We start from the raw sequence: 25,977 nt of genomic DNA on the forward strand, positions 1-25,977 counted from the left end.
ATGACGTCATCAGCAACGTGATGTTTTCAAGTGTTGCCCAAGTGTAACGCACGGGTTTTTCGTTAAATTTGCTAGCCATCAATGAAAGGGGGCAACTACCTGACTCACGGTGCGGTCCGAAGTACTCGGACGAAGCCCTGGCCGCTTTCTGTTCTAAAAGGCAGTTGCAGTCTTACGCTACGCACGTTTTCGGCACCGCAACGACGTCGAGCTACGAGTGGAGCTTCAACGCGGTACACCACACGAGTGTTTGCAGCAGCGCCACAGAACACATCTATAAACTTGGCAGCGCGCGTCCGAGCGCTTTTTTTTTTTTCCCTCGGAGGACTTTCCGACGTGCAGCGACGCGTGCTACCCTTCCAGAACGTTTCGCGACTAATCCGCTAGGGCAGGGTGCATGCGCCGTGGCGCCATGAAATAAGATGGATGACGGCGGTAAGGAATGAAGCGGGTAATCAATTCAACGAGTGTCGACGGCCAAGAAGCGCCGCCGCGGGAGTGTGAAGTCAGACTACTGCGATGTATTGTGGTGCTTTTCGCCGCAGAGGTGCTGAATCGCGGTGGAAACGCGGCGGACGCGGCGGTGGCCGCAGCGGCCGCGCTCCAGGTGCTCAAGCCGTACGCGACGGGCATCGGAGGCGACTGCTTCGCCCTCTTCTACGACGCCCAGACGCGAGCCGTGCGCTGCATCGACGGAAGGTGAGGACAGTAGCGGTTCACCACAGCGCGTTGAGCATACAAGAGCTGCAGATATGGCAGCGATTTAAACAGGATTCAAATAAAAGTTCTGAATGACTGGTAAGGCATTATTGCATTTCTTGGGATATACTTTGCTTCGGTCGTTCGTGTATAATCTCCGCGATCAAGTCAAGTTGGAGGAACAACCGAGCACAGCTACCGCAACTAGGAATATGACGTAAACGTGATAGAATACAGTGGCGCCACCACTTTAGAACTGTGCAACCATGCACAGTGTATATAGTCGTCTCTGTTAGAGATCTCAGTGAAAAAGATGACAGTAAGGGTCATTTTCTTGTTTCTTTGTTTTTTTCGATTTCACTCGTAAATGCGAAGCAGTGACGTAAAAGCTCGCACAATATTATGCGCCGCATGTCTTCGGCTGTTTCTTTCGTTATCAGTTGTAGTAAACTTTTGTAGATGGGGGGGGGGGGGGGGGCACACTTCGGTATCTTACCGCATTATTCACCTAAGCACATGCACATTCGCACAGGTTGTCAACTCCATACAATATGCTTTGTGGCAAGCGTTTTGGACAACTGACAGATTTCGAGTAGCAGGAAAATTAGTATACTGCTGACATTATTGACTCCTTCGTTCGCCCTAAAGGCCTGTTTTCGCAAGCACGTTACTGAATGTATATATAATTATGGTACAACGTTTCCGCAGGCTACATCTATAATTGATCTCGCGCGGCACCTTAAAAAGAGGGAGAGCGAAAACTCAAAATGGACCCGGACAAGCACCTGAACTTGACACATTTTCACACAACGCACTTGATTCACTCTCATGCTTGTAACTTTACCCGCGGGTCACCTTTACAACCTCTTCTCCACGCAAGCACGCACGCATATGGCTTCCAATTTTCAGCAAACTGCGACATTTGGTTTTTCGGAGTGGCTTGCGCTTACGCGTCTTCGTAAACGTTTTCGAGCGCTTATATAGTCGCAATAACTCGTTCGCTACAATACCGGAAGCTACGGGCTATCTGATTCCCTTTGTGCATTTGTCATCTCGGGGCACACAACGGATACTGATGTACTCAGTACCGTCACTATCGCACTATAGATTGATTGAATTCATGCGCTTAAGAGAAAGCTTTAACTCGAGGGTCCAACCTAAAAAAATGGGAACAGAGGAATAGTTTTTCTCCGAAACCGCTGCACCGATTTCGATTAGGTTTGTTGCATCTAGACGGAAAATCGAAAATCTAGTGACCGCAAGAAAGGAGTCTTGATTTAGACCGGCAATTTTTAATAGAAATTGTTGCAAATTTCACATCCGAAGAAAGAAACTCAAGTATCATCTTTTGCAAGAGAGAGAAAAGCAAAGGAAAGACAGGGCGGTTAACCAGAGATTATCTCCGGTTGGCTACCCTGTACTGGGGGAGGGGCAAGGGGATGCGATAGGTGAGAGAGAGAAGGATTAAAAATATAAAAAAAGAGAAACTACACACACAAGCACGTACGCGCAAACTGTTTCTGTGGACACTGTCACGCAGCCCGCAAAGGCATTCCTAGTGTTATGCAGTGTCACCGTACAATCCTGCGTCAAACAGTGAAGTCACAATCTGTCAGAAAGTCCAGTGTCTTTTAAGTACCGCAGCAGCGCCTTCATAGCCAATCGCGCTGATGTTCGCGTAGGCCAGTTTCCAAGGATCTTGTTTTCTGTCATTGGGCGCTTGTCCAGTTTGTCTAGGGTGGCTGAGAGGACTGCTCTTTGCGGGTTGAAACGAGAGCACTCTGTAATGTAACAATAAGAGAAGAAATGACAATTCTGTAAATTGAGCCTCATAACACGTATACACTCGTGGACAACTTTCTGTGGCAGTGAGGGGAAAGCTACGGGCACGTGGTAACACGCGCGCTACGGGCACGCGTGTTACCAAGCGGAGTAGTCCGGCAGCGTCTGACAGTGCTTTTGGTTGCTCGGAAGAGGTGCTGAATCGAGGCAACTTCCACGTGCGACGGTTTCGCGTTTGCCCAGACGCGGAAGGAAAAAGCCGCAAAATAAGTAAACTTTTACATTCAGTGGTGTGTTTTGGCATATTTAACTGCTGCTAACAAGGTGTTTGTTTTCTCTTCCCGAGTTTAAACTAACGTGGATGAAAACACGTGAATCTTTTGAGAAGAGCTATCTGTTGTACGTGCTTTGCCTCCGTAGCTTTCCCTTCACTGCCACAGAAAGTTGTCCGCGAGTATAGGACAAAATTCATGTATTATGCACCACTGTAAATTATACCTTTAGTTTGTGAGCAGTACTTCTGCGAAACCGTCGTAGATGTACTCACAATTTCACATATAGTCTGTAATTTTCTTGTATCAAATTTGCCCGCATTAGTAGTTCTAACAGATCCGGTTTACACAACTGCGATATCAATTATTGGCACATAGTTACGGATTTCTAAATTCCGTCATTAAATTTTTTTTCAGCTTACCACTTTCTGGAAATTTTCCTACAATATTTGCGAGTCATAAAGCAAGATATTGCTTTTAAGAGTCGCTAGCATTTAACTTCCTCAAGTACAACAAATTTCATTCGAATCGGCCCAGTAGTATTCATGAACAGATGTTTTTCGTTTTACATTTATTTGAGTAGGCAAATCGAAGTTGGCCCCGAGCTAAGGCTAGTTTTTATAAAACTATTGCCGGAAGTGGTTCGCTAATTTTAACCGTCTGACTGTTTTTGGAGTTTCCCATGATCCACAGCAAAATAATTTATACCTGGTGATCATAGCGCACTATTTTTCATATTTAGCGGCAGACGTACACTGATTCGTTTAGTTATTTATTAAGTAATGTGTGAAAATTCACCAATTTCTCCTCACCAGGTAGTTCGTGAACCGCTTGCCTATTTTCCTGCACGGAATGCACGATTCTTATCTTTTTTTTTGTCTGCTGGAGGCCTTGGTAGGGAAGCTTGACGCTGATAACTCGACGTAAGATAACCACAAACGGCACGTCATGGCACTAAACCATTATACTGACGTTATTGCCTTGGAATAGGGACAGAAAGCAGCCTTACTCTGTGTAGATAACAGCCGCGTAATCTGGGCGCTGCTCGCGAAGGCCAAATTGTATGGACTGACACTCTCGTTGAGAAGGTTACATTTCTTAGGTTGGCGCTTAAAGACGAACGATACCGTGGTTCGTCGCCTTTGTTTGTCAATACTCAGTGCGCCTGTTGAAGGAGTGCTTTGATACGACATTCTCGATTTATGATTTTTTGCATTAGGTTAGTCCAAAACCTTTACATCACGGAAATGAAATACTGGCAAACGTCATAACACGACATAATATATTATAGCGCTCATATTTATGACGGTCACTTTTGCATCTCCTTTACTACCCGTCATTTTCTCCATTTTTTACTCATATGAGAATAAATGAAACGTCTAGTAACCTTGTAATAGTGGCATTTACTATATTTCGCGTAATAGTAACGATAACGAATAGTATAAGATGAGAAGAAACATTTTCTACGTTCGAAAAACCATACCAGAAAAACCAACAACGTTAAAAAAACCTGAAACAAAGATTTTTAAAAAGAAAGTAAATGAAGTTCACACACAGTCAAAGAAATACGAAACAAAAGGCGCGGACAAAAGGCGAGGACAATTTGCACCACACAATGCACTGTGTCCCGGCATGTGAGCGCATACAGAGTTTGAAACACGTACACGAGGCCACAATTTCTGCTATCAGAAAAAGAGTAGCCGTCAGCATTATAGGGTGACTACATCTTTCTTTTATTTTCATTTCAGTAATAATAAAAAAAAAGCCTGCGACACGGTTTGGGATGAGCAGGTGCCCAGATGAGGAAGATGCATAGTGAGTAATGCATATACAAAGATACTGCAGTAAAAAGCAAACGTCATCACGCAAGACGCAAAAAAAAAAAGAGTACGGCACACATTGCGTACAAGCACACATAAATACAAATAGAAGTTGGTTGTGGTTGCATTAGTCAGTTAACTGCAGCACCTGGTGCACCCTAAGTATGCCTGTCTTTTATGTATATTCGAATGCGTTGGATGCTTTTTGCTATGTTGTTTTCGATGTCCAAGGACCCAGAAAGCTTGCACGTGAGAAAGGCCTTGTTCTTTGAAGAAAAGTCTTCTTCTTAGAAATGTCTTCAAATTTCCTGTATGCTAGCGTTAACGTTGTATGGTTAGCCAACCTGGGTATTGGTTATAGTGGCAGCGCACAACTGACGTGGGCGGGTGTTGTTGATCTGAAGACCTGTAGCGTAAACGTGCTGAGGTTGGTGGTGGAAGGTTGGCAATGCTACTCCCTCCCCCCCCCACCCCTCCCCGAAAAAAAACTTCATGCCGCTATGGGTTCTCACGAGCCCCGATTTATTGATCGGCGTCTGAAAAGAGGTCGCACCGGCGCAGCCTTTCAATTGTCCTTTACAAGCAGCCTTGAAACATTCGCTAAGTATCAAGTAATACATAGTGAAGAAAATTCGCCAATGCGTAAGCTCTCTCCATTCTTGGTGACGAAATGCTTCACAAACACACTAGGAGAAGGTTACAAAGCCCAAAAATGTTGAGTGGCGACCTCCTCCTGGAACATGAGCATGTCCAAAGGCTATCTGTCCAGTACCGATGATCCCAATTTGAGCACATCGCACACAAGGTGGGATGTACTATGTGAAGGAGACTTCCTACACTTAATAGAAGATGAACTCCTTGATAGGTTCAAGCAGCAAAATGTTATCAAATTCCAAAGAGTGAGACTGCGACGAAATCTCGGAGAACGTCCATCAAAACAGTACGCCTTCAACACCAGCGTACTGCCTAGCTCTCTTAATGCAGGTTATTTTCAAATAAGCGTTACACTGCATACTCCAAATCCGAGACAGTGCTTCAAGTGCCAAAGGTTTGTGAATTATCACAGACATGTAGTGTTAAAGCAACTTGTGCCAATTGTAGTGCCGGTGACCACCCACCCGACTACGTTAAATAACATTTTATTTCATGACATCAGCGACGACGAATATGCTTTAGAGCTTGATGCAGAATATTTTTAATGCTTAGAAAATGTGAACAACGTCGGTGCAGAATTCGACACAGAACACTCACAGAAGCCGGAACATTAAAAACCACCTAAAGAGCGACAGAGAAGGTGTGCCAGTCAAGTCTCGCAGTTATCTGCTCCCAAAAACTACGAGTGCACTCAGTCATCGAATGGAAGAAGACATACAGAACTCGGCGATTCACAATGATTCCGGCGTGCAACACGGGGAAATAAAGTGCATTCCGCAGTGCAAACAACTGAATGACCTAATACCACTAAACATATTTTGTTATGAAGTTCGACAGCTTGGTAAAAATGCTTGTAAAAAAATAAATGGTATGCTTGGCAAAACGGAAGGGTCTTCATAAGGTCGGCAGAAAAGAAATGTAGGCATTTCTTGGTATCAACCTCGTGATGAACAATCACACCCTACCAACTCAAAGAAGGTAACCAACGAAGTGAACGGAAGATCAAAAATAAAATACTACCATCCAGTGTTCTTTGAATTCCGGGACATTAGAGTAAGCAATACCTACATTAGCTACGTTAAAGTGCAAACTACCGATGTTACTGTGCCCGCTCTGACATCGCTGCAGCTCTTCCAAGCAGTCGAACGGTTCCTTATTCGAAAATGTTCGAATCGTGAGGGGGAGCACAAGTCTTGGACAGATGTACAGGTGCACAAGAAAGTCGACAAGGCCAGAACCTGCCTAACACGAAATTGCAAAACCTCCCCACTCGGGAGTGGTGCGCGAATTTTGCCAACTCGAAGCTTGAAAACCGCACATTTGCCTACTGCAACGTTTGCAATGTTCACTTGTGCTAACACGAAATTGCTTCATGGAGTTTCACGGTAGGAGTAGCTAAGAAACACGCGTAAATATTCGGTTCCCTTAAGGTAGATATAGGGACGCATATGTCCTAGAGAGGAACACATTAGCTATAAAAATGTATTTCTGAAATCGTTGTATTATTGTTTGGAAGCCCCAAATAAAGGAAAAAAGACCACAATGCATTGATAATTTCTCGGCTGACTTGCTTATGTACCTGAGGAGGTCAACTCTTAATACATAGATTATAATTGAGATTATCCAAGGTATTCATTCGCCAGCGCTTGCAGAAAGAAATAACAGCACTCACAGTGAAGAAGAATATATATCCTTTTCTGTAGCAAGGAAACTGTTGTCCTCTTGAGCTATACAAAACGAGCTATGTCGATGTGGCGCGACAGGTCTCGGGAATTTATTGGGCTCACGGAGAGTGGTCCCATAATGGCTCCTCCCACTGCCTTTGGTCCAGTGCGGCTACATCGTCATCAAAGATGGTTACACAGGACCCGAAACTAAACTGAACACCGCGGCGTCTCAGCCCCTAACTCTTCGTCCTCCAGCGCCTCTGCGAGTGACGGAGGTGGTTCCAAGATCGCCGTCGACGGTGAACGCGCAGCTCGGTATAAACGCCCAGTAGCTGCACCAAACAAAGGTCCGTTTATCTGAGGGATTAGCGCTCCTGTTAATACTGCATAATAATTCGATGATACATACAAGTTAAGCCACTTATAAATTTTTAGCTTGTGTTCACTAGTACGTAGCCTGTTTTATTATGACATCCTTATTTTCCTCATATATTAGAATTACAAAGGTCTAATACGCAATTTAAGTGACATAAGAGACATCAAATTCTCGCCTGTAGACTTTTGCTTACAGGAAGCGAATATAGGCCCCCAAAATAGGCGATTTATTAGAGGTTTCACCATTCTTTGAATATGCCGCGAACACTCTAGCTGATTGTTAGGAGAAGTTGTCAAGTTGTATAAGGAGGCATTTCTACCCGAGAAATTAGACGAAATACTCCTTTCAATGCTTAGCTGTAACTGTTTTGTTGTTTAAAATTCTGTTTTTTCACTTTGCATTCCACCTCATGCATTGGTCACTGCTATACAGCTTGAAAATTAAATACAACAGCTCTAGCTACCGGACCCTTTTCTTTTAGTAGGAGTTTTTAATGCTATTGTACTCTTTGAGGTAGCGATAAAAGAGGCGAAAGAAGGCAACTTATTCATGATTTTATTTCTTTCTAATCAAATTTTTCTTTTAAATTCAGGTGCACCAGCGTATTTTTCATCGATTTTGCGTAATTATAGTTGCCTTGATATAGCTTTTTGGTCACCCTATATCTTCTGCGACTTTAAATGGTGACTCTCGACACCTCCTGTAGTGTCTGTCTCTCAGAGTACATAAAGACTGATAGGAGAACGGCAAAGCTGCAGTGCGAAGTTTGGTGTGTTATAAAGCGCGCATCTAAGTATTTGAAAGCAGAGCGCATTTGTTAGGCTCCTGTGTATGTCTAGTTTATCGACAACCTATACCCACAGTTAGTTCCCTAGCAGTAACTGTTCCGTACTGATTTCTTAGCAGACACCGCTTACCGAATAACACAAATGCGCAAAATGGTTGGTGCTCGGACTTTCACCACCCATACAAAGGCTCAGAGAGCGCGTGTTCGCGCTCAACCCAGTTGCGGGGCGCGTTCTTCGCCGAATGCCAGTAGTAAATATCAGACTAAACACCTTCGATGCGAACGTATAGTTCTCAGAAACTTGTGCGTTCTAGATAGGTAATTCGCAACGGTAAAATTTTTATCCAAATTTCGGTAAACGTCCAGGGCTATTGCGGAGGTTGTAAGAATAGGCAGTGGGCGACAATGCGAAGGTAGCACTCGACTCCATTGTAGACATGCTTTCGTAACATGGTATGTATTGTGCGTCTAAGAGAACAGCCGGTCCTGCCGTCACGTGATATCACTGCTGAGCTTTGGGGCGTCTGAAGGTATAAAGTCTGACCACACGTATATGCTTGCCGACGCGCGCCAGCTCGCGTCTACGCGCCTGCGCATGCGCAGACGGTGCCGGACAGTTCTTGCGTGTCGAAGCTTGGCACGAGAGCGGGAGGTCTGTTTTAGGCATATATCGGTGCTCTGGGGAAGAATCTTACAACTGTTCACTTCGCCGCTTGCCTCAGTAGATGGGCCGCCCTCAAGGCGGAGGTGGGAGAAGGGGAGGACACAGCCAATAAACGAGAGGGTGCCACCTCTGAAGTGCGCGTCATCGTATTGCGTGTGCGTAGAACTGCAGAATGCTCCTGTTTGCTCAATAAATATAAAATGTAAATTCAGTAATATATTGCAAGCTTTAAAGTACAAACGTGCAAGACCACGTGTTTACGCAATGCTTGAAGCAATTTATTCTTGTATCTTTTTTTTTCATTCTTGCTGGCATGTAGCGTCGGAAGTGTTAAAGGGAAGCTGAAGAGTCTGTCGAATTCAATAAGACGCTCATATACGGATGCGGGAACCTTATAAACCATGTAGGTAAACTTTGGGTTTTTTTTTTTTTTCAATTAGGAGCGACGTACTCGTCGGTTGAAATTGCGCTGTAGCTCCGCCCCCCGTCGAATGCCGCGCGCTGCTGCTGACGCTGACGATGCGAGCGGAGACCGGAAACCACGGTGTTGTGACGTCAACTCTAGTGTTTCGTTCCTTCGCAGAGTCCGCGACCGTGCCTGACCGCGCTTGTTTCAGCGTGCGTGCCATCGTAATCTCCTGCGATCGACCCTGCATTCCTTTGTTGGTGCGTCTGCGTGTATGTAGAGTGGTAGTCAACGTGCGGTGGTAGTCAACGTGCGGTGGTAGTCATCATCATCATCATCATCAGCCTGATTACGCCCACTGCAGGGCAAAGGCCTCTCCCATACTTCTCCAACTACCCCGGTCATGTACTAATTGTGGCCATGTTGACCCTCCAAACTTCCTAATCTCATCTGCCCACCTAACTTTCTGTCGCCCCCTGCTACGCTTCCCTTCCCTCGGAATCCAGTCCGTAACCCTTAATGACCACCGGTTATCTTCCCTCCTCATTACATGTCCTGCCCATGCCCATTTCTTTTTCTTGATTTCAACTAAGATGTCATTAACGCGCGTTTGTTCCCTCACCCAATCTGCTCTTTTCTTATCCCTTAACGTTACACCTATCATTTTTCTTTCCATAGCTCGTTGCGTCGTCCTCAATTTAAGTAGAACCCTTTTCGTAAGCCTCCAGGTTTCTGCCCCGTACGTGAGTACTGGTAAGACACAGCTGTTATACACTTTTCTCTTGAGGGATAATGGCAACCTGCTGTTCATGATCTGCGAATGCCTGCCAAACGCACCCCAGCCCATTCTTATTCTTCTGATTATTTCACTCTCATGATCTGGATCAGCAGTCACTACCTGTCCTAAGTAGATGTATTCTCTTACCACTTCCAGTGCCTCGCTACCTATCGTAAACTGCTGTTCCCTTCCGAGACTGTTAAACATTACTTTAGTTTTCTGCAGATTCATTTTTAGTCCCACCCTTCTGCTCTGCCTCTCCAGATCAGTGAGCATGCATTGCAGTTGGTCCCCTGAGTTACTAAGCAAGGCAATATCATCAGCGAAGCGCAAGTTACTAAGGTATTCTCCATTTACTCTTATCCCCAATTCTTCCCAATCCAGGTCTCTGAATACCTCCTGTAAACACGCTGTGAATAGCATTGGAGAGATCGTATCTCCCTGCCTGACGCCTTTCTTTATTGGGATTTTGTTGCTTTCTTTATGGAGGAGTACAGTGGCTGTGGAGCCGCTATAGATATCTTTCAGTATTTTTACATACGGCTCGTCTACACCCTGATTCCGCAATGCCTCCATGACTGCTGAGGTTTCGACTGAATCAAACGCTTTCTCGTAATCAATGAAAGCTATATATAATGGTTGGTTATATTCCGCACATTTCTCTATCACCTGATTGATAGTGTGAATATGATCTATTGTTGAGTAGCCTTTACGGAATCCTGCCTGGTCCTTTGGTTGACGGAAGTCTAAGGTGTTCCGGATTCTATTTGCAATTACCTTAGTAAATACTTTGTAGGCAACGGACAGTAAGCTGATCGGTCTATAATTTTTCAAGTCTTTGGCGTCGCCTTTCTTATGGATTAGGATTATGTTAGCGTTCTTCCAAGATTCCGGTACGCTCGAGGTCTTGAGGCATTGCGTATAGAGGCTGGCCAGTTTTTCTAGAACAATCTGCCCACCATCCTTCAGCAAATCTGCTGTTACCTGATCCTCCCCAGCTGCCTTCCCCCTTGGCATAGCTCCCAAGGCTTTCTTTACTTCTTCCGGCGTTACTTCTGGGATATCGAATTCCTCTAGATTATTCTCTCTTCCATTATCATCGTGGGTGCCACTCGTACTGTATAAATCTCTATAGAACTCCTCAGCCACTTGAACTATCTCATCCATATTAGTAATGATATTGCCGGCTTTGTCTCTTAGCGCATACATCTGATTCTTGCCAATTCCTAGTTTCTTCTTCACTGCTTTTAGGCTTCCTCCGTTCCTGAGAGCTTGTTCAATTCTATCCATGTTATACTTCCTTATGTCAGCTGTCTTACGCTTGTTGATTAACTTCGAAAGTTCTGCCAGTTCTATTCTAGCTGTAGGGTTAGAGGCTTTCATACATTGGCGTTTCTTGATCAGATCTTTCGTCTCCTGCGATAGCTTACTGGTATCCTGTCTAACGGAGTTACCACCGACTTCTATTGCACACTCCTTAATGATGCCCACAAGATTGTCGTTCATTGCTTCAACACTAAGATCCTCTTCGTGGCTTAAAGCCGAATACCTGTTCTGTAGCTTGATCTGGAATTCCTCTATTTTCCCTCTTACCGCTAACTCATTGATCGGCTTCTTATGTACCAGTTTCTTCCGTTCCCTCCTTAGGTCTAGGCTAATTCGAGTTCTTACCATCCTGTGGTCACTGCAGCGCACCTTACCGAGCACGTCCACATCTTGTATGATGCCAGGGTTAGCGCAGAGTATGAAATCTATTTCATTTCTAGTCTCGCCGTTCGGGCTCCTCCATGTCCACTTTCGGTTATTCCGCTTGCGGAAGAAGGTATTCATTATCCTCATATTATTCTGTTCTGCAAACTCTACTAATACCTCCCCCCTGCTATTCCTAGTGCCTATGCCATATTCCCCCACTGCCTTGTCTCCAGCATGCTTCTTGCCTACCTTGGCATTGAAATCGCCCATCAGTATAGTGTATTTTGTTTTCACTCTACCCATCGCCGATTCCACGTCTTCGTAGAAGCTTTCGACTTCCTGGTCATCATGATTGGATGTAGGGGCGTAGACCTGTACAACCTTCATTTTGTACCTCTTATTAAGTTTCACAACAAGACATGCCACCCTCCCGTTAATGCTATAGAATTCCTGTATGTTACCAGCTATATTCTTATTAATCAGGAATCCGACTCCTAGTTCTCGTCTCTCCGCTAAGCCCCGGTAGCACAGGACGTGCCCGCTCCTTAACACTGTATATGCTTCTTTTGGCCTCCTAACTTCACTGAGCCCTATTATATCCCATTTACTGCCCTCTAATTCTTCCAATAGCACTGCTAGACTCGCCTCACTAGATAATGTTCTTGCGTTAAACGTTGCCAGGTTCATATTCCAATGGCGGCCTGTCCGGAGCCAGGGATTCTTAGCACCCTCTGCAGCGTCGCAGGTCTGACCGCCGCCGTGGTCAGTTGCTTCGCAGCTGCTGGGGACTGAGGGCCGGGGTTTGATTGTTGTGTTCATATAGGAGGTTGTGGCCAAGTACTGCACCAGGGTGGCCAATCCTGCCAATCCTGCTCGGTGGTAGTCAACGTGAGTGGTAATCAACGTGAGTGGTAGTCAACGTGAGTGGTAGTCAACGTGGTAGTCAACAGATGAATGTCACTACACGTACTGCATGAACCGGGGAAGCTTTTCACGCGTTTAAACCGTCTTTGTAGATTGCCGACAGCTTTGGACAGCGCACAAATGCCGACGATGGCATCCCCGCTTACGTTCCACGAGGAGGCATGCAGGAACACAACACTACAGTTGTTTGACCGGAAACGAGCTCACTAGATCGGGGAAAGATCGGCGAGATCACTAGATCGCTTTACAAAAAACATACTCACCAAAGAGCATTTCCAACACGAGGAGATCCCAAGACTTTGCTTTCGTTCGCGTGGAAAGCACTGCTCGCACCAGCATCGTTTGCTTCTTCGAGAGGCCGGCTCTTCTCTATCGGCTCGTACATGTAGGGAGTAACGCCGAACTCCTCAGAAAAACGCAGTCTCTCTAAATTTTCCATTACCGTCTCAAAAAAACAGCACCAAACTACCTGGCACCGCGCTTCATGTGTAGCGGCAGCGGTGGGTTACTAGTGTTGACGTCACGAGGCGCCCGACCAATCACAGGCGGAAACGAGACGCGCGAGCTGGGCGTGTCCGCTGCTGCACTTTTCGTCGAAATAAAATATATTTGCGCTTTCTTTCGCTCAATTTCGATACGATATTCGAATTCGGAGGGTTGAAAACCATTATGTACAGATGTTCACTCATTTTTTCTGGAAAACCTTTCAGCTTCCCTTTAAGTCACAAGAGTTGGCCGAGCGCAGTGCTCTGTCGTCTGCTACCACGAGCTTGCGCGATGCAGGCACCAGGCCTGCGCTGCCAGCACTTCTAGCGTAGCGAGTGTGCTAGAAACATGGAATGGGGTCTAGGGCCACGTTTTCTGACTTTCCACGTAAATTTTCCTTTCTGTTTTCGCCTTTAGTTATCGGCTCGGACATGATTCGCACGTCGCCTCCGCGCGACCATATTATATCTGCGATCTGCCCTTCTCGGCGCGTCGCATGCTAAAACCACGGAAAATGTAAATGACCATTACAAAATATTGGCCCTGCATTGCATGCGCGAAGTAAAATTGAAGAGCGCCGTGCCAACGGCGTGCGTTTCCAGCACTGGGAAACTGAGAATGAATGTGCTGTACTCACGAACTAGAGAAAAAAATGGCCGCCAAATAAGACATCTCTACACACTTCACGTAGTGACATTTCAGTCTTATCAGCCGAGCAAAGGAAGCGGTGGAGCTGCCTGGGTTTAACCTTTCTGGTTGCTGAATGGACGCTGGCGATAGCACTTGGAATTCGCTCTCGCCATGCAAATGTGTCGTTGGCTTCGGCAGCCAGGGTTGCAGGAAAGCTGACCAAGCCCTTCTACCGGCCAACAACAATAATTACGAGAGGAACTTCGTGAATAGTGTCCGCGCCAGAGATCTGGGGGATTTCAATGCGTGCTTCCCTTCCGGCAGACCTCTGGAAGCAGCAGGCCGGTGGCGAGGAACCGCAGCTTCTCCCTCTGTGGAATGGCCGCTGACACCCGAGTCTCCTCCAGTTCATAGCGCAGCTAGCAAAAGGTCTTGTAAAGCCGACAGTGACGTCGCAAATAATTTTCTGTCATGTTTTCGAGCGCATTTCGCACATCCAGCCATCGTGGGCACCGAAAGAGTAAAGCCAAGGAGACGACAGAGGAAGTCATAGCTTCCGAAGCAACCAACGCACGCGTACTCAACGGGTGCAGGTCTCTGGGATAGCGCGGCCGGCGAGCGCGGCCATGGCCGCAAGTACACTGCCAAGCCACAGCAAGCGAACTCAAAGCGAACTACCCCTTCGCCGGTTCCGCTAGCCCGCCGCCGCAACCGGGCAGCGCTGCAGCTCGCGTGGTCGTCAGCAGTGCTGACGACCTTGTACGTGGGCCGGAGCCAGCGCAGCTCGCCGCCAACGGGCCAGTCACGCTCCATGAGCCCAGGGCGGCTAGCGTCTTCCCCATCCCCGGTGCCGGGGCGCGGCAGCTTCGGCTGACGACACGGTCGCGGTCATTCGTCATACCGTGGGAACTCCGCCGTTGTATACTGCGCGTAGATGAGTCGCCTGGCGGGTGAGAATGGACGCTTCAACTCGGTGAACTTCACCGCGTAGCCACGGACGATTAGAGGCGCACCGCGAAGCCTGCTCTAGAGTTGTATTACTGTTGTACGTACTCCCATGTTTTGTGTACTTATGCCGTACGCGCCCTGACATACAAGCTAAAGGCAATGCCGGTGCGCCACGTCTTCCTCGCTGTGTGCTAAACCCCCGGCCCCACGAGCCTCCGTCACAGTGCCATTGGGAATGTGCCGCTCTGCCATGACTAAAAGAATCTGTTAAATTTCTCCGATGCAGAGCGGAATCGAGTCAACGTAACAAAGTTTACTCAAGGACAGCAAATTGAATGATTAGAAGGCTATGACAAATGCATTGGGCAGTCAAGTGCGCTTTTCAGTGAATGCCTTCCGCGCCAACGCTTTAGTGAGCAGTGCCATTATTTCACTGGGTATGTGACGCTCTTCAATGAACGTCTCGCCAACTTGGTTTACTGATTATGTGCCACTGAGGGTGCGACAAGCGAGGGAACAATTCTGGGCGTTCGCAGGTACCGGCGCGCCACGCTTCTCGTCTACGAGGCCATGCGCTGAGTTCTCGACAGCGCCACCAGATGGCGCAACGTGTCGAGAAAGAAGCGCGAGAGAGGAGCCCTGTTGCCGCATGACGCGTTTCTCAGCGTTCGCATGCACCGGTCCCCCATGCATTTCAAATGCCGCCCCAGTCTTCGCGGAGGCGCGAAGGGAAGCGCGAAAGAGGAGTCCCGCTGCAGTATACGCCTCAAACGTAACTCGTTTCGGCGGTGGCGATACTTTGTGTGGCCATAGATTCAGTGCAGACGTATTACCTTCGACAGTCACCGTGAGATTGGCTTGGCGAAATTTTACAGCCAAACTGTATGCCTCTACCGTCCAAGAAAATTTTCGTGTCGTTGTAAGCAAAACGCTCCCCATACATGGGCCGATCCCGAAAATAGTGCAATGCCGGCCGACCCGCGGCTGAGGGGAAGCAGGCGTTACCCACTCGCCGAACGCGGGCTGATCCCGAAGATAGTGCAATGCCGGCCCGTGCCGCGACGGAGGTAAAGCAGGCGTCAAGCACTCCCCGTACGTAGGCCGATTCCCCACGTATGGGGCACGTGCAGAGTTCGATCCCGGCCACAGCAGCTGGCCGCATTTCGATGGGGGTGGAATGCGAAAAAACGCTCGTCTGCTGTGCATCGGGTGCACGTTAACTAATCTCAGGAGGGCAAACTGAATTCGGAGCCACCCCACTACGGCGTGCCTGGTAATCATAATATCGCGGTCTCGACATGCGAAACCCCCAAAGCTTAATTTTTTTTTTTTTTTTGCCTAAAGTGTTCTCTGTGTTCGCGCAGCGGTCGCAGCCCTGCAGCCTTGACCCGGGAGCTGTTCGTAGCCGGAGCGAACTCTGGCATGGAGGCCACCGTTCCTGGTGCCGTCAAGGGCTGGTTTGACACCCTGCGCCACTGCGGCAGCGGACAGGTAATGCGCGTTGCTCATGCTCATAGTGATACGTACTTTATGGCATCGTTCGACGAACGCTGCCACCTTATAGGTCAATCCTGGCATTCGTGTACGACCACTGCCGTGGTAGACAACGTCACGAGTCTTCTGTATTTATCTTCACTAATGCAGTTATGCGAAATTCATTTGTACCTTTTCATCTGCCTGCACAAGAAACAAATGAGGGCTGGCAACGCCTGTGGCAATAATTCCATGTCTAGTATACAGGGCGTTTCAGCGAGCTTTGTGAATTTTTTAAAGATTGCCTGTGGCAGACAGCCCAATTCTAGTCCAGGTCTACTCGAAGAGGCGGACATTACTTGCACGAAAAATTGAAACGCATAATAGACTAATTAACGAAAATTTCACAATGAAGTTTTTGACTAATTATGGCATATATTGCAATTTACAAATTCTATCGGCTGAGATTGTAAGTCATATCCACTTGAAAATAATTGCGTGGATGACACCATTTACGAGATATGCGTCGTCAAACGCATAATGCTTAAAGGGACACTAAAGGCAAATATTAAGTCAAGCTAAAGTGATAGATTAGGCCTCGAGAATGGCGTATGCAACGTCACCACTCCCCCGGTTGGGTGGCGGGAGATTCGAATTGCGATAAAGGCATACGGACCTTTCAGTTGCAATTTTCTCGCAAACTAAGTATTTTCTTGGCAAGAGACAAGCGGTGCGAAGTTTCAGGAATGGTATTGAAACAGTCCACGTCAACTTAGTATTTGCCTTTAGTGTCCCTTTAAACTGTGGTGCGTTTTTGTGCTTCAATGCATAAAACTTCCTTTCATGCCTTGAAGCACGAAAGTAACTGGAACGCCAATGCATTTCTCCGCAAGGTTGGGGAATACATCGAAACTGATGTGATCTTGAGAATTAATTCCAAGTGTATCAGCCTTGCGAGCTCTCCGGGTACAATTTGTGAATTGCAATATGCTCCTTGATGTAATTACCTAAAAGCTTAATTAGTGATTTTTGTTAATTAGTCGATTATGCATTTAGTCGATTATACAAGCCAAGTTGCTGACTGGTAGCGTCTGACGCCTTGAACGCATCGTGGTTGCGCAGGCAGCATGCTTACGTAGCGCAATTTGAATCCATTCTTTCCCCAATTGTAGTGTTTAATTCCTCATTACAATGCAGTCGCGAATGCATGAAGGCGAGCTTTCTGGTTCTTTATTGTACGTGCTTTCATCGTACATGGTATGAATGTTTCTGTCGGTGTTCTAGCTTCTCTCTCTCTCTCTCTCTCTCTCTATATATATATATATATATATATATATATATATATAGAGAGAGAGAGAGAGAGAGAGAGATTGGACACAATCAGCGTGTGTAAAGCAGTTCCCGGCACTCCACTGTGATTTGTTCATCATTCTTCATCTCAAGGGGTTTGTGTGTGCGCGCAGGTGTCCATGCGTGAGGTCCTGGCACCGGCCGTGCGTCTTGCCCGTGGTGGCTTCCCTGTGGGCGTGGTGAACGCGGCCCACTGGGCCACCTACGAATCCAGGCTAGGCGAGCTGGTGGGGGGAGCCTACTTCCTACCCACGCCGCGAGCGGGACAGGTGCTGCGAAACGAGCCACTCGGCGACCTGCTCGAGGTGAGCGCCTCGGTGAATACGCCTGCAAAAAAGACCGAAATCGCCAATGCTGGCAATTCGTGTTCTCTGCTTCGACCACAGTTCTTGTGCTGCGCGTAAGTTGGTGTCAATCGCGATAGCTTTAAGGTAGATTTTTTTAAGTACATTGCTCTGGCGTGATCAGGAATGGTTACTTAGAAAGAATCTGCAACTAATGAAAGTCGTTTGAATTGTAACTGATATGCGGTAAGAAACCCAATAAAGTGATTGGGATGCCAACACAGATGATCCGTTCACCGACGGGTAGATCAACCGTTTGCCCTCAAGCGGCGTCGGAATGAGAACCATGGGCCGCTTGCACGGAGCATGTTACTTGTGGGTGAAATTGCGCGCGTTTAAGAAGCCCGAGTAACAACGATAGCGATCGATAGACAGAATTCTAACCTATAGACCTCGGATGGTAAAGAACGTATGTTCAGCAGGGCACATTTATCATACTGCGCATTTTTTGCTGTCTGGCGCCACGGTGTTTTATGTCACTTTGGCTACTAGAGAGAATTGGTAGTTATCGATGGGGAAACAGGACAAGAAACACGAAGAGATAACGGCGAGCTCTTAACTTCTAACCGATTTGATTTCGCACATGCGCAGGATTTATACTTGGACGAACGAGACACGTGAAAAGGGAAACATGTCTGCGATATTGCACAGACATGATTATACTTGATGGCTCCAGAATTTCTTTTTTTTTTTTTTTTGCTGTTTCTAACGTGCACCTACATCTAAATATAGCGCATACAACCGACTGTAATACGTGAAAGAAGCCCGCAAATGCACGCAAAGTGCCTCGAGCGGCCAGTCGCGCGGCATTTGCGGACTTCTTTCACGCTCGGAAAAACACTTTCATACAGCACGTATCGAGCAACAGAAAGCTGTATCGGGAGTATTTCGTGTCGCTCTACAGTTTTCTCATTGACACTTTTCATCTAACTATAATATTTGAAAGTTGATTAATTGATTAAGATAATGATCAGATTAGGTGGAATTAAAAAAAAAACACTTTGAGTACCTTCAAGCGACGGCAAACATTACCTTTGTTCTGTCCAGCTACTGTGGCATTTGCGTATTATTAAACTCTGGCTAAGTTAAGCTCGGACACCCTGGAGAGCGGATGCACTGACTATAACGAAATTTAGTTTGCTTCTAGAATTCCGCGCTCCGAAAACGTTCGCAGTCGGGGGTGCAGTTCTCGCGTTTTGCATCCATCACGCACGCATCGGAACAACACGACGGACAGCGAAGCGTGCGTGGTACATACCTGACGCCGCGCGCACGTGCAGCGACTGGGCCGAGAGGGCGCGGATGCCTTCTACAAGGGGCCCGTAGCCGACGCTGTGGCGGCGGCCGTCAAGCGGGCGGGAGGCGTGCTGGAGGCGACCGACCTCCTCCGACACCCGGCGGACAGCGGCGACGGCCTGGTGGCTCCCGTGAGCACCACCTACCGCGGCGCCCGGGTGCACACGGTGCCGTTTCCCAGTCACGGAAGCGTGCTTCTCGAGGCGCTCAACATCCTCGAGCGGTTCGAGCTGCGCGACCGGGAACGATGCGCGCACCTGCTGGTCGAGGCCCTGCGGCTGGCGCTCGCGGACGGCCTCGGCTGGGTGGCCGACGGGGGACCGGCGCGGGACGGCCGGATGGCTTCCAAGGAGCACGCCGAGGGCCGCATCGTGGACGTCGAGCGGTGAGCACGAACTGGCCGAGCAGCCTGCTTCTCTGGCCGGTGGGCAGGAATTTGGCGGCACCTGTATATGTACGCTCAATAACTGCCTGCTTCGTTTCATAAGTGGCAGCGCAGGGACGCACGCAATGCGCCATTAACGGAAACGTTGGCGCTGCATTACGTCCGCTACGTTAGTTAAATTTAAACCCGACGAGCAGTTCACATAGGGCCACTGCGTGTGGCAACCCGTTGCGGTATCGCCGCGGTTGGGGTGTTGCACTGCTGTGGTCGCGGGATCAAATCCCGGCCGCGGCGGCCGTATTTTGATGGGGGCCGAAGGCGCTCGTGTACTTATAGATTTAAGTGGACGTTAAAGAAACCCAGGAGGTCAAAATCAATTCTGAGAGTCCCCAACTACGGCATGTCTAATAATCCTGATCCCATGGTTCTGGCTAAGTTTAAGCTACGTGTGTCAATGACCAGAACGAGCATCGATCGGTTGTTTCTTTAATGACCCGCCGCTGTTGCTCCGCGTGCTATGGCGTTGTGCCGACGAGCGCAAAGCGGAGAGTTTGCTTGTCCCCGACGAACAATAACCTGTCTTGCTTGTCTTTCTTTTTTTGTAAACTCGGCACTCTCTACTTTCCTGTCAAGAATGCAATGACACGCTGGTAACGCGCGTGCCTTTCGGCACTTGAAAGTTCCGGGCGCGCAGCGTTAATGAAAGGCACGCAAGATGAGTGAAGTTTTTTTATTAAGGTTCCGAGAGGGCAAGATGTATTCCAGGTAAATGAATAAAAGGCTGCATTGATGTTTTTAATGGTCTGTGGACAGCTGAAGGGTTGAATACTGTGTAGTGGTTCGATATTCAAGGTCAGTGGTAACCGCCAAACGTTTCCAACGTCCGATTTGGTCGGACACCGAAATCCGCTCGATGCCGGCCGCGCTCTTGCGCGCGCGCACAGAAAAAGAAAAAGAAGAAAAACCCAGCGTGTTGTCATTTTTCCCTCAGGAAATCGGTACTTTTTTCTTTAGCTCCAGAAGGGGAGAGTTGCAGCTCTGACTTTCTCTATCCTCGCTTCTATGGACGCTTCTCGCCGCGCTCCTGCGGGCGCGGCCACGTTTGATCGTGTGCTGGCGCGTCCATTGCTTGCCTCAGCTCATGCCGCAGACAGCATCTGCTGCCTCTGTTTGCAATGGCGGCGCACGACGCTGGTGCGCTGCAGCAGGCCGCTTTTTTCGGCGCTTGTCGCCGACAATGACGGCGTGAACCTCGCGTACGTATGGCAAAAAAAAAAAAACGCATCAGAGGACATGTAAATGTCACAAATTCATTGTTCAGAGCTCATTACGCATTGTCGAAATGGTTCGAGTTCTGCTGTCTGGGGCTCGATTACTGTAAAAAAAAAAAATAATGACGATCACTGTCATACGCTCATAGTTTCTTTGTTGATTATTTCCAATGGCTTGGAAGCCGCAGGAATTGTCATGTATTTGGTTCAGTAACGCGTTTTGGTGCGATGTCGTTGAATTATTTATACTGTGGGTGAGAGTAAAGGGTTTTTCAGAGAAAGTAATTGCTTGCGATAAATTGTTGCTGCATTCATAGGTTTTCAATTTATTTCTTACTACTGAAAACTGAAAAAAATTCACATTGGGGACATGGTTTTTTGCGAGAAAATTCTACCTTCAGATGGTTCAAGCGACGTCATCAATTCCAGTTCACAAAACTTCGTTATGCCGTCGAGGTCGTTCCATCGACGTCGTCATTGTGACTTCATTCGACTCTCCTCATGCCATTGTCGTCACGCCATCGTCAGCATTTCACAAACGCAATCCCACTGTCATGTCGTAGTCGTTCCATCGACGTCATTTCCTCTTCGCCATTCTATCATAATCGCGCTGTCTCCTTTTATCGTTATTATGCCGTCGTGGTCGTTCCATTGTCTTCATACAGTCTTCTTAATAAAATCGTCTTCGCGCCATCGTCGTTGCGTGCACGCTCATCGTAGGACCATTGTCTTCGTGACGTCGTCAGCACGGTGTCGGCGTTATGCCATCGTCATAACTTCGGAATCATCTCATTGTCGTCGTGCCATTCTCGTCGTGCCGCCTTAGTCGTTCCATCGACGCGAGTCCACCATCGCCATTCTATAGTCACTGCGTCGTCGTCATACAGTCGCCGTCATGCCGATGGCCAATCTTGGCAAGCCAGTGCCGCAGCAAAGTGGGCCGATGCCGGAGACTGTATGTCGCATGTAGCCGAAGCGATGAAATTCTCAGAATGACCGTTAGTATTTAAACAACCGTCCCTTCCACAAGACGATGCGCAGCTGCATTGCTTGAAGGCTAATCGCATTACCGTCGACAGTCATCGTAAGATGGGTTCTGCCGGATTTTTTTTTCGCTGCATATAATGTAATCTCGTGTCGGGGCCTCCTTATTTCTTACCATCCTGATGACCACGAATCCGTTAGCAATGGCATGAAGGAGAGCCGAACGTGACGGGCATGCACCCAAGGAGGAAAACAGTTTCCCGGGAGTAGGCGGCCGTTTCAGCGCGTCGCGGCCATCACAGCTGCCCCCAATCCCGCACACCAGCCGCGATCTCGAGCGCTGTGGCTCTGTTCTGTCAGCGCAGGGTCGTACGCCTCAGCGCTCGGGCTTGACTGCCTATATACTGGGCGCTTTCAAGTGCAATGGTAAGAAACGCGCTAACCGTGGACTGTGTCGTCGCGCGGATTGTCTTCTCGACCATTGCCACCATTTGCGGAGAACTATAGCGTATCGTCGGAAAACATTAAGTCGTCATTCCTCGAACCGTACATAGAGCTCTTCCGGAGCACCGTGTGTTTTTTTTTTTTTTTTTTCTGGCACGTGTATGAGATCTGATCGGCGGCAATGCATACTGCACTGCCGTCTTCGTCTGCACAGAAAGACATTTAAATTGATTTTTTATTGTGTGTGTGTGGACAAACGTGTAAAGTGCATTGGCTCATAAACATCAGGATGTGGAGTACTACTCCATTGCTCTCATTATTTTGTAAACAGCGGAGAACACTCTAGCTAGGTGAGCTACAAGAATCATTCAGTGAGCTTGTAACGAACGCAGTGTTGCACTCGGAAGCTTATGGATAATAAAAAAAAGAATGCAGAAGATTTTTTGTCAAAAAAATCTGAGCGTTTTAGGAGAATAAAGGCGTTTATGGTTGCTGCGTAGCTTTTTTTCCGGCCCCCCAACACCTCAGCCCGCTGCTTGGAGCAACAGCATTTACCTCGGTGGCCGGTGGCGTCAGAGGAGGGGACCGCTTACAAATAACGCTCACAAATTATAACGTTCAGATTACGCGCGTCCATCGGCTAATTCTGCGGGTGCAAATAATTTTCCGCGGGTACAAATGCTAAAAGGGTTCTGAACCATCCCTCGTGCTTGGCGAAAAGAGGAACAAAAACAGTCCACGGCTAGCATACGCTCCTGTGAACATCTCAGCCAAATTTTGCAGTCGTGGGTGGCGCGAGGAGCTCGCAAGTGTAGCCCGACGTCACGTTTTACAGCGAACCTGTATAACTGCCCTCCCCCCCCCCCCCCCCCCCCCCCCCCCGAATGCACCTGTAGTGTCCGTGTGCAAAAATGTGGGCCGATACGGGAGGCAGTGCAATACCGGGCCGACGCGCGGCGCAGGTGAAGCGGGTTTCAAGCACTGCGCTCCTACAAATAATAAAAATAAATAATAATAAATGAAATAAATCAGTGAACGTGCACTGTTTCAAGCCGGTCGGTATACTGGAACCGTTTGTGAACAGCAGATGGACTAACGAGCCGGAGGCATTGCCATATACGCAAAGGACATGTACGTACAACCGTACACCCTTCCCTCGCAAGACGACAATTCCATCGACTGTGGGGATGTCTGTGCCGTACAAACGAAAGACTAAATTGTGAGGCTTTTCTTTTGAGGAACCCGTATGGGTTTCCTTTGTAGCAATTGCTACGATTGGGTGGATGTCTCATTTTCCCTTAATTAATTACAGCTCTCCACCTTGCGGGTTTCCGCAGAACTATTACGTCAAAGTCTTGCCTTTGCTTCGAGTTGTGGACAAATTCGACTTCGCCCTGCCATCTCCTAGCCGCCTGGTTAGCTCAATTGGTAGAGCGGCTTCCCCGGTAAGGCGGTGGTCCCGGGTTCGAGTCCCGGACCAGGACGAATTTTTCTTCAACTGTGAGGGTTTTCTTTCGAAGAACCCGTTTGGGTTTCCTTTGTAGCAATTGCTACGATTGGGTGGATGTCTCATTTTCCCTTAATTGATATCCACTATGTATATGGCTCAGGCACAAGCAAATGTGATATCGAGGAGCTCATGACCACGCACTTTGCATGAGTTAGCCGTGATGTCACTACCCCTGGGATCATTGTTGGAGACTTCAATGTTTACATTTAAAAATAAGTCAAGAAATGGTTCACTCAGTTTCTCCTAGAAGAGTTTGGTTTGAAGTGCCACACAAATCCAAGTCACTCAAGTACTCAACAACGGTCTTGTATAGATTTAACTTTGGCCAAGATTCTGTATAAGGTTGTAACCAAGCCAATCAGTGTGTCACAGTAATCAAAAAGCTATCGTCACTACCATTACCAAGTGATGAAAATAAATACATGCAGCCTTGTCTAATCCTGTGTGATGTGCTACAGCTTCGTTGGTCATCCAACTTCACAGAGTACAATGACTCCTTGATTTTTTCTCAACCCCTCTCTTCTCAATAGAAGCCTTCTGCTCACTCTAATCGGGCTCCTATATTTCGTCATATAGCAGATTCCCATATACGTGGCTGCTATTGGCCAATAACTCACCTTCAATCAAAAAGGGTGTTTGGATCTGTGCCCATCTTCCTACTGTTACTATGTATATTTATTGACACAGTTTAATCAACAGGCTGAACTAAGCGAAAACTTTCATTTCGAAATTCAATAACAATTTCGTACTTCCGAAAGTACGACTATCGTACTATGGCCTACTATCGTCTGCTAACGCTTGGTCGTGCCCGTCCGCCCGCTGTAGGAATAAAGCTTTGGCCACACTGCCGTCGGGTCTCGCTAATTTCTATGCGTTTTAAACGTATAGAAATGTATACGTTTTAAACACTCAACTAGCCTATAGTTCTCTATAAATTCTCTAAAATATAAAGGGCGATTAACCACCGTACATCGTCCCTTTGCTTCGACTTTCGCGCCAAGTGATTTTGCCGTATGTTTCTTATCGTGTGCACTATCCAAAAGGCTTACAAACTGGCTAGTGTTTCTGAACTAGTTATGCTGAATACGAATTCGCGCTGTTAAAATACCATTGAGCCTGCTGTGTCAATTATATTCAAGTAACCACCAAGATACGCAACTCTCAGGGACTAAAGCGCTAACTGGACCATATAATTGTGCGCCAATCTGTAATTTTGGAGCCATACTCACGGCTTCGACCACGTCGTCGGCGTATCCGCCGACCGAATGATATCTCCAGTAGACTTTCTCTTCTTCCTTTAATCTTTTCGTCCCCTTTTCCCTTTCCCCAGTGTAGGGTAGCCAACCGGGCTCAGTCCTGGTTAACCTCCCTACCTTTCATTCATCATTTGCTCTCTCTCTGTCTGCAGGGCCCGGCAGTGGAGCGAGGCGGACCTGCCGAACGCTCCGGAGCAGTCGCACACCGTGTTCCTGGTGACCGCCGACGAAAGAGGCAATGCCTGCGCGTTCATCAACAGCAATTTTTTGGGCTTTGGATGTGCCATTGTCGAGCGGTACGGATTCGCAGTCCACGTAAGCTCTTATTAGTTAAGCCATTTCATCTTTCGTGTATATATAGTCTACGTATTGTGTCATATGCCTCGGAAGGAGATAGTCGCACCACCGCATGAAGAATTTGCCCGACCGTGAGCTTCTTGCGATGATTTTGTAAGTACCGGCGAAAAACAACCTCCATGACAGAACTCGCGCACGTCACTGTGTCCTGTGCTGGCAGTTTTTCTTTTTTTCCTCGGGCAGGATGTTTGACGTACGTTAACAGTGCATATGACGCTCCAGGCGAAGATAAAGAAATTACATGCGGTGCTTAGGTTGCTGGTTTACGGTACACCGGAGCTGCGTACGTTGATGTTGGTTGCCTGTGATTTTGAACTGTGACATACAAAAACACGCAAGCAGGTAGCGCTGCTAACACTAATTAGACTACGAGAGTATCTGTTGTTAACGGAATTAGTTTACTCTCCGCTACGGGTTCTGTCGTATCAAAGCGTTTTAAGAATGCATTGTCATTCTGTGCAGGATGTTGAGTTGCGGGTGGTTGCTGTGTGTTGCGGGTCAGTCGCGCCCGTGAAGTACAATTCAGCCAGTCTCAGCCGTGGCTAGAGCGTTCCTTTTGTTCCTCGCAATATCGCCAAGTTTGTTCACTCTCACGGCATCTGGAGGCGGGGCTTGGAGAAAAGCAGGCCCGGTACTGACGGAAAAATTCTTGCATATATATATATATATATATATATATATATATATATATATATATATATATATATATATATATATATATA

The 25,977-nt window shown here is 47.5% G+C and overlaps 1 protein-coding gene across 2 annotated transcripts in view; it reads left to right on the forward strand.

Moving 5' to 3' along the window:
- LOC126516813 (glutathione hydrolase-like YwrD proenzyme) overlaps positions 1-25,977 on the forward strand; it is a 42,998-nt gene that overhangs the window by 6,453 nt on the left and 10,568 nt on the right. Inside the window, exons 2-6 of one of the 2 annotated variants that reach the window (XM_050166917.3) lie at positions 546-699; positions 15,950-16,076; positions 17,522-17,713; positions 19,033-19,433; positions 25,051-25,213. In XM_050166917.3, the coding sequence (XP_050022874.1) occupies positions 546-699; positions 15,950-16,076; positions 17,522-17,713; positions 19,033-19,433; positions 25,051-25,213 (1,037 nt within the window). The remainder of the gene's footprint in view (positions 1-545; positions 700-15,949; positions 16,077-17,521; positions 17,714-19,032; positions 19,434-25,050; positions 25,214-25,977) is intronic. The other variant, XM_055063973.1, reaches the window with a different exon arrangement.

The sequence above is a fragment of the Dermacentor andersoni genome, chromosome 1 (assembly GCF_023375885.2).
Source record: "Dermacentor andersoni chromosome 1, qqDerAnde1_hic_scaffold, whole genome shotgun sequence".
In the NCBI taxonomy this organism is placed as follows: domain Eukaryota; kingdom Metazoa; phylum Arthropoda; class Arachnida; order Ixodida; family Ixodidae; genus Dermacentor; species Dermacentor andersoni.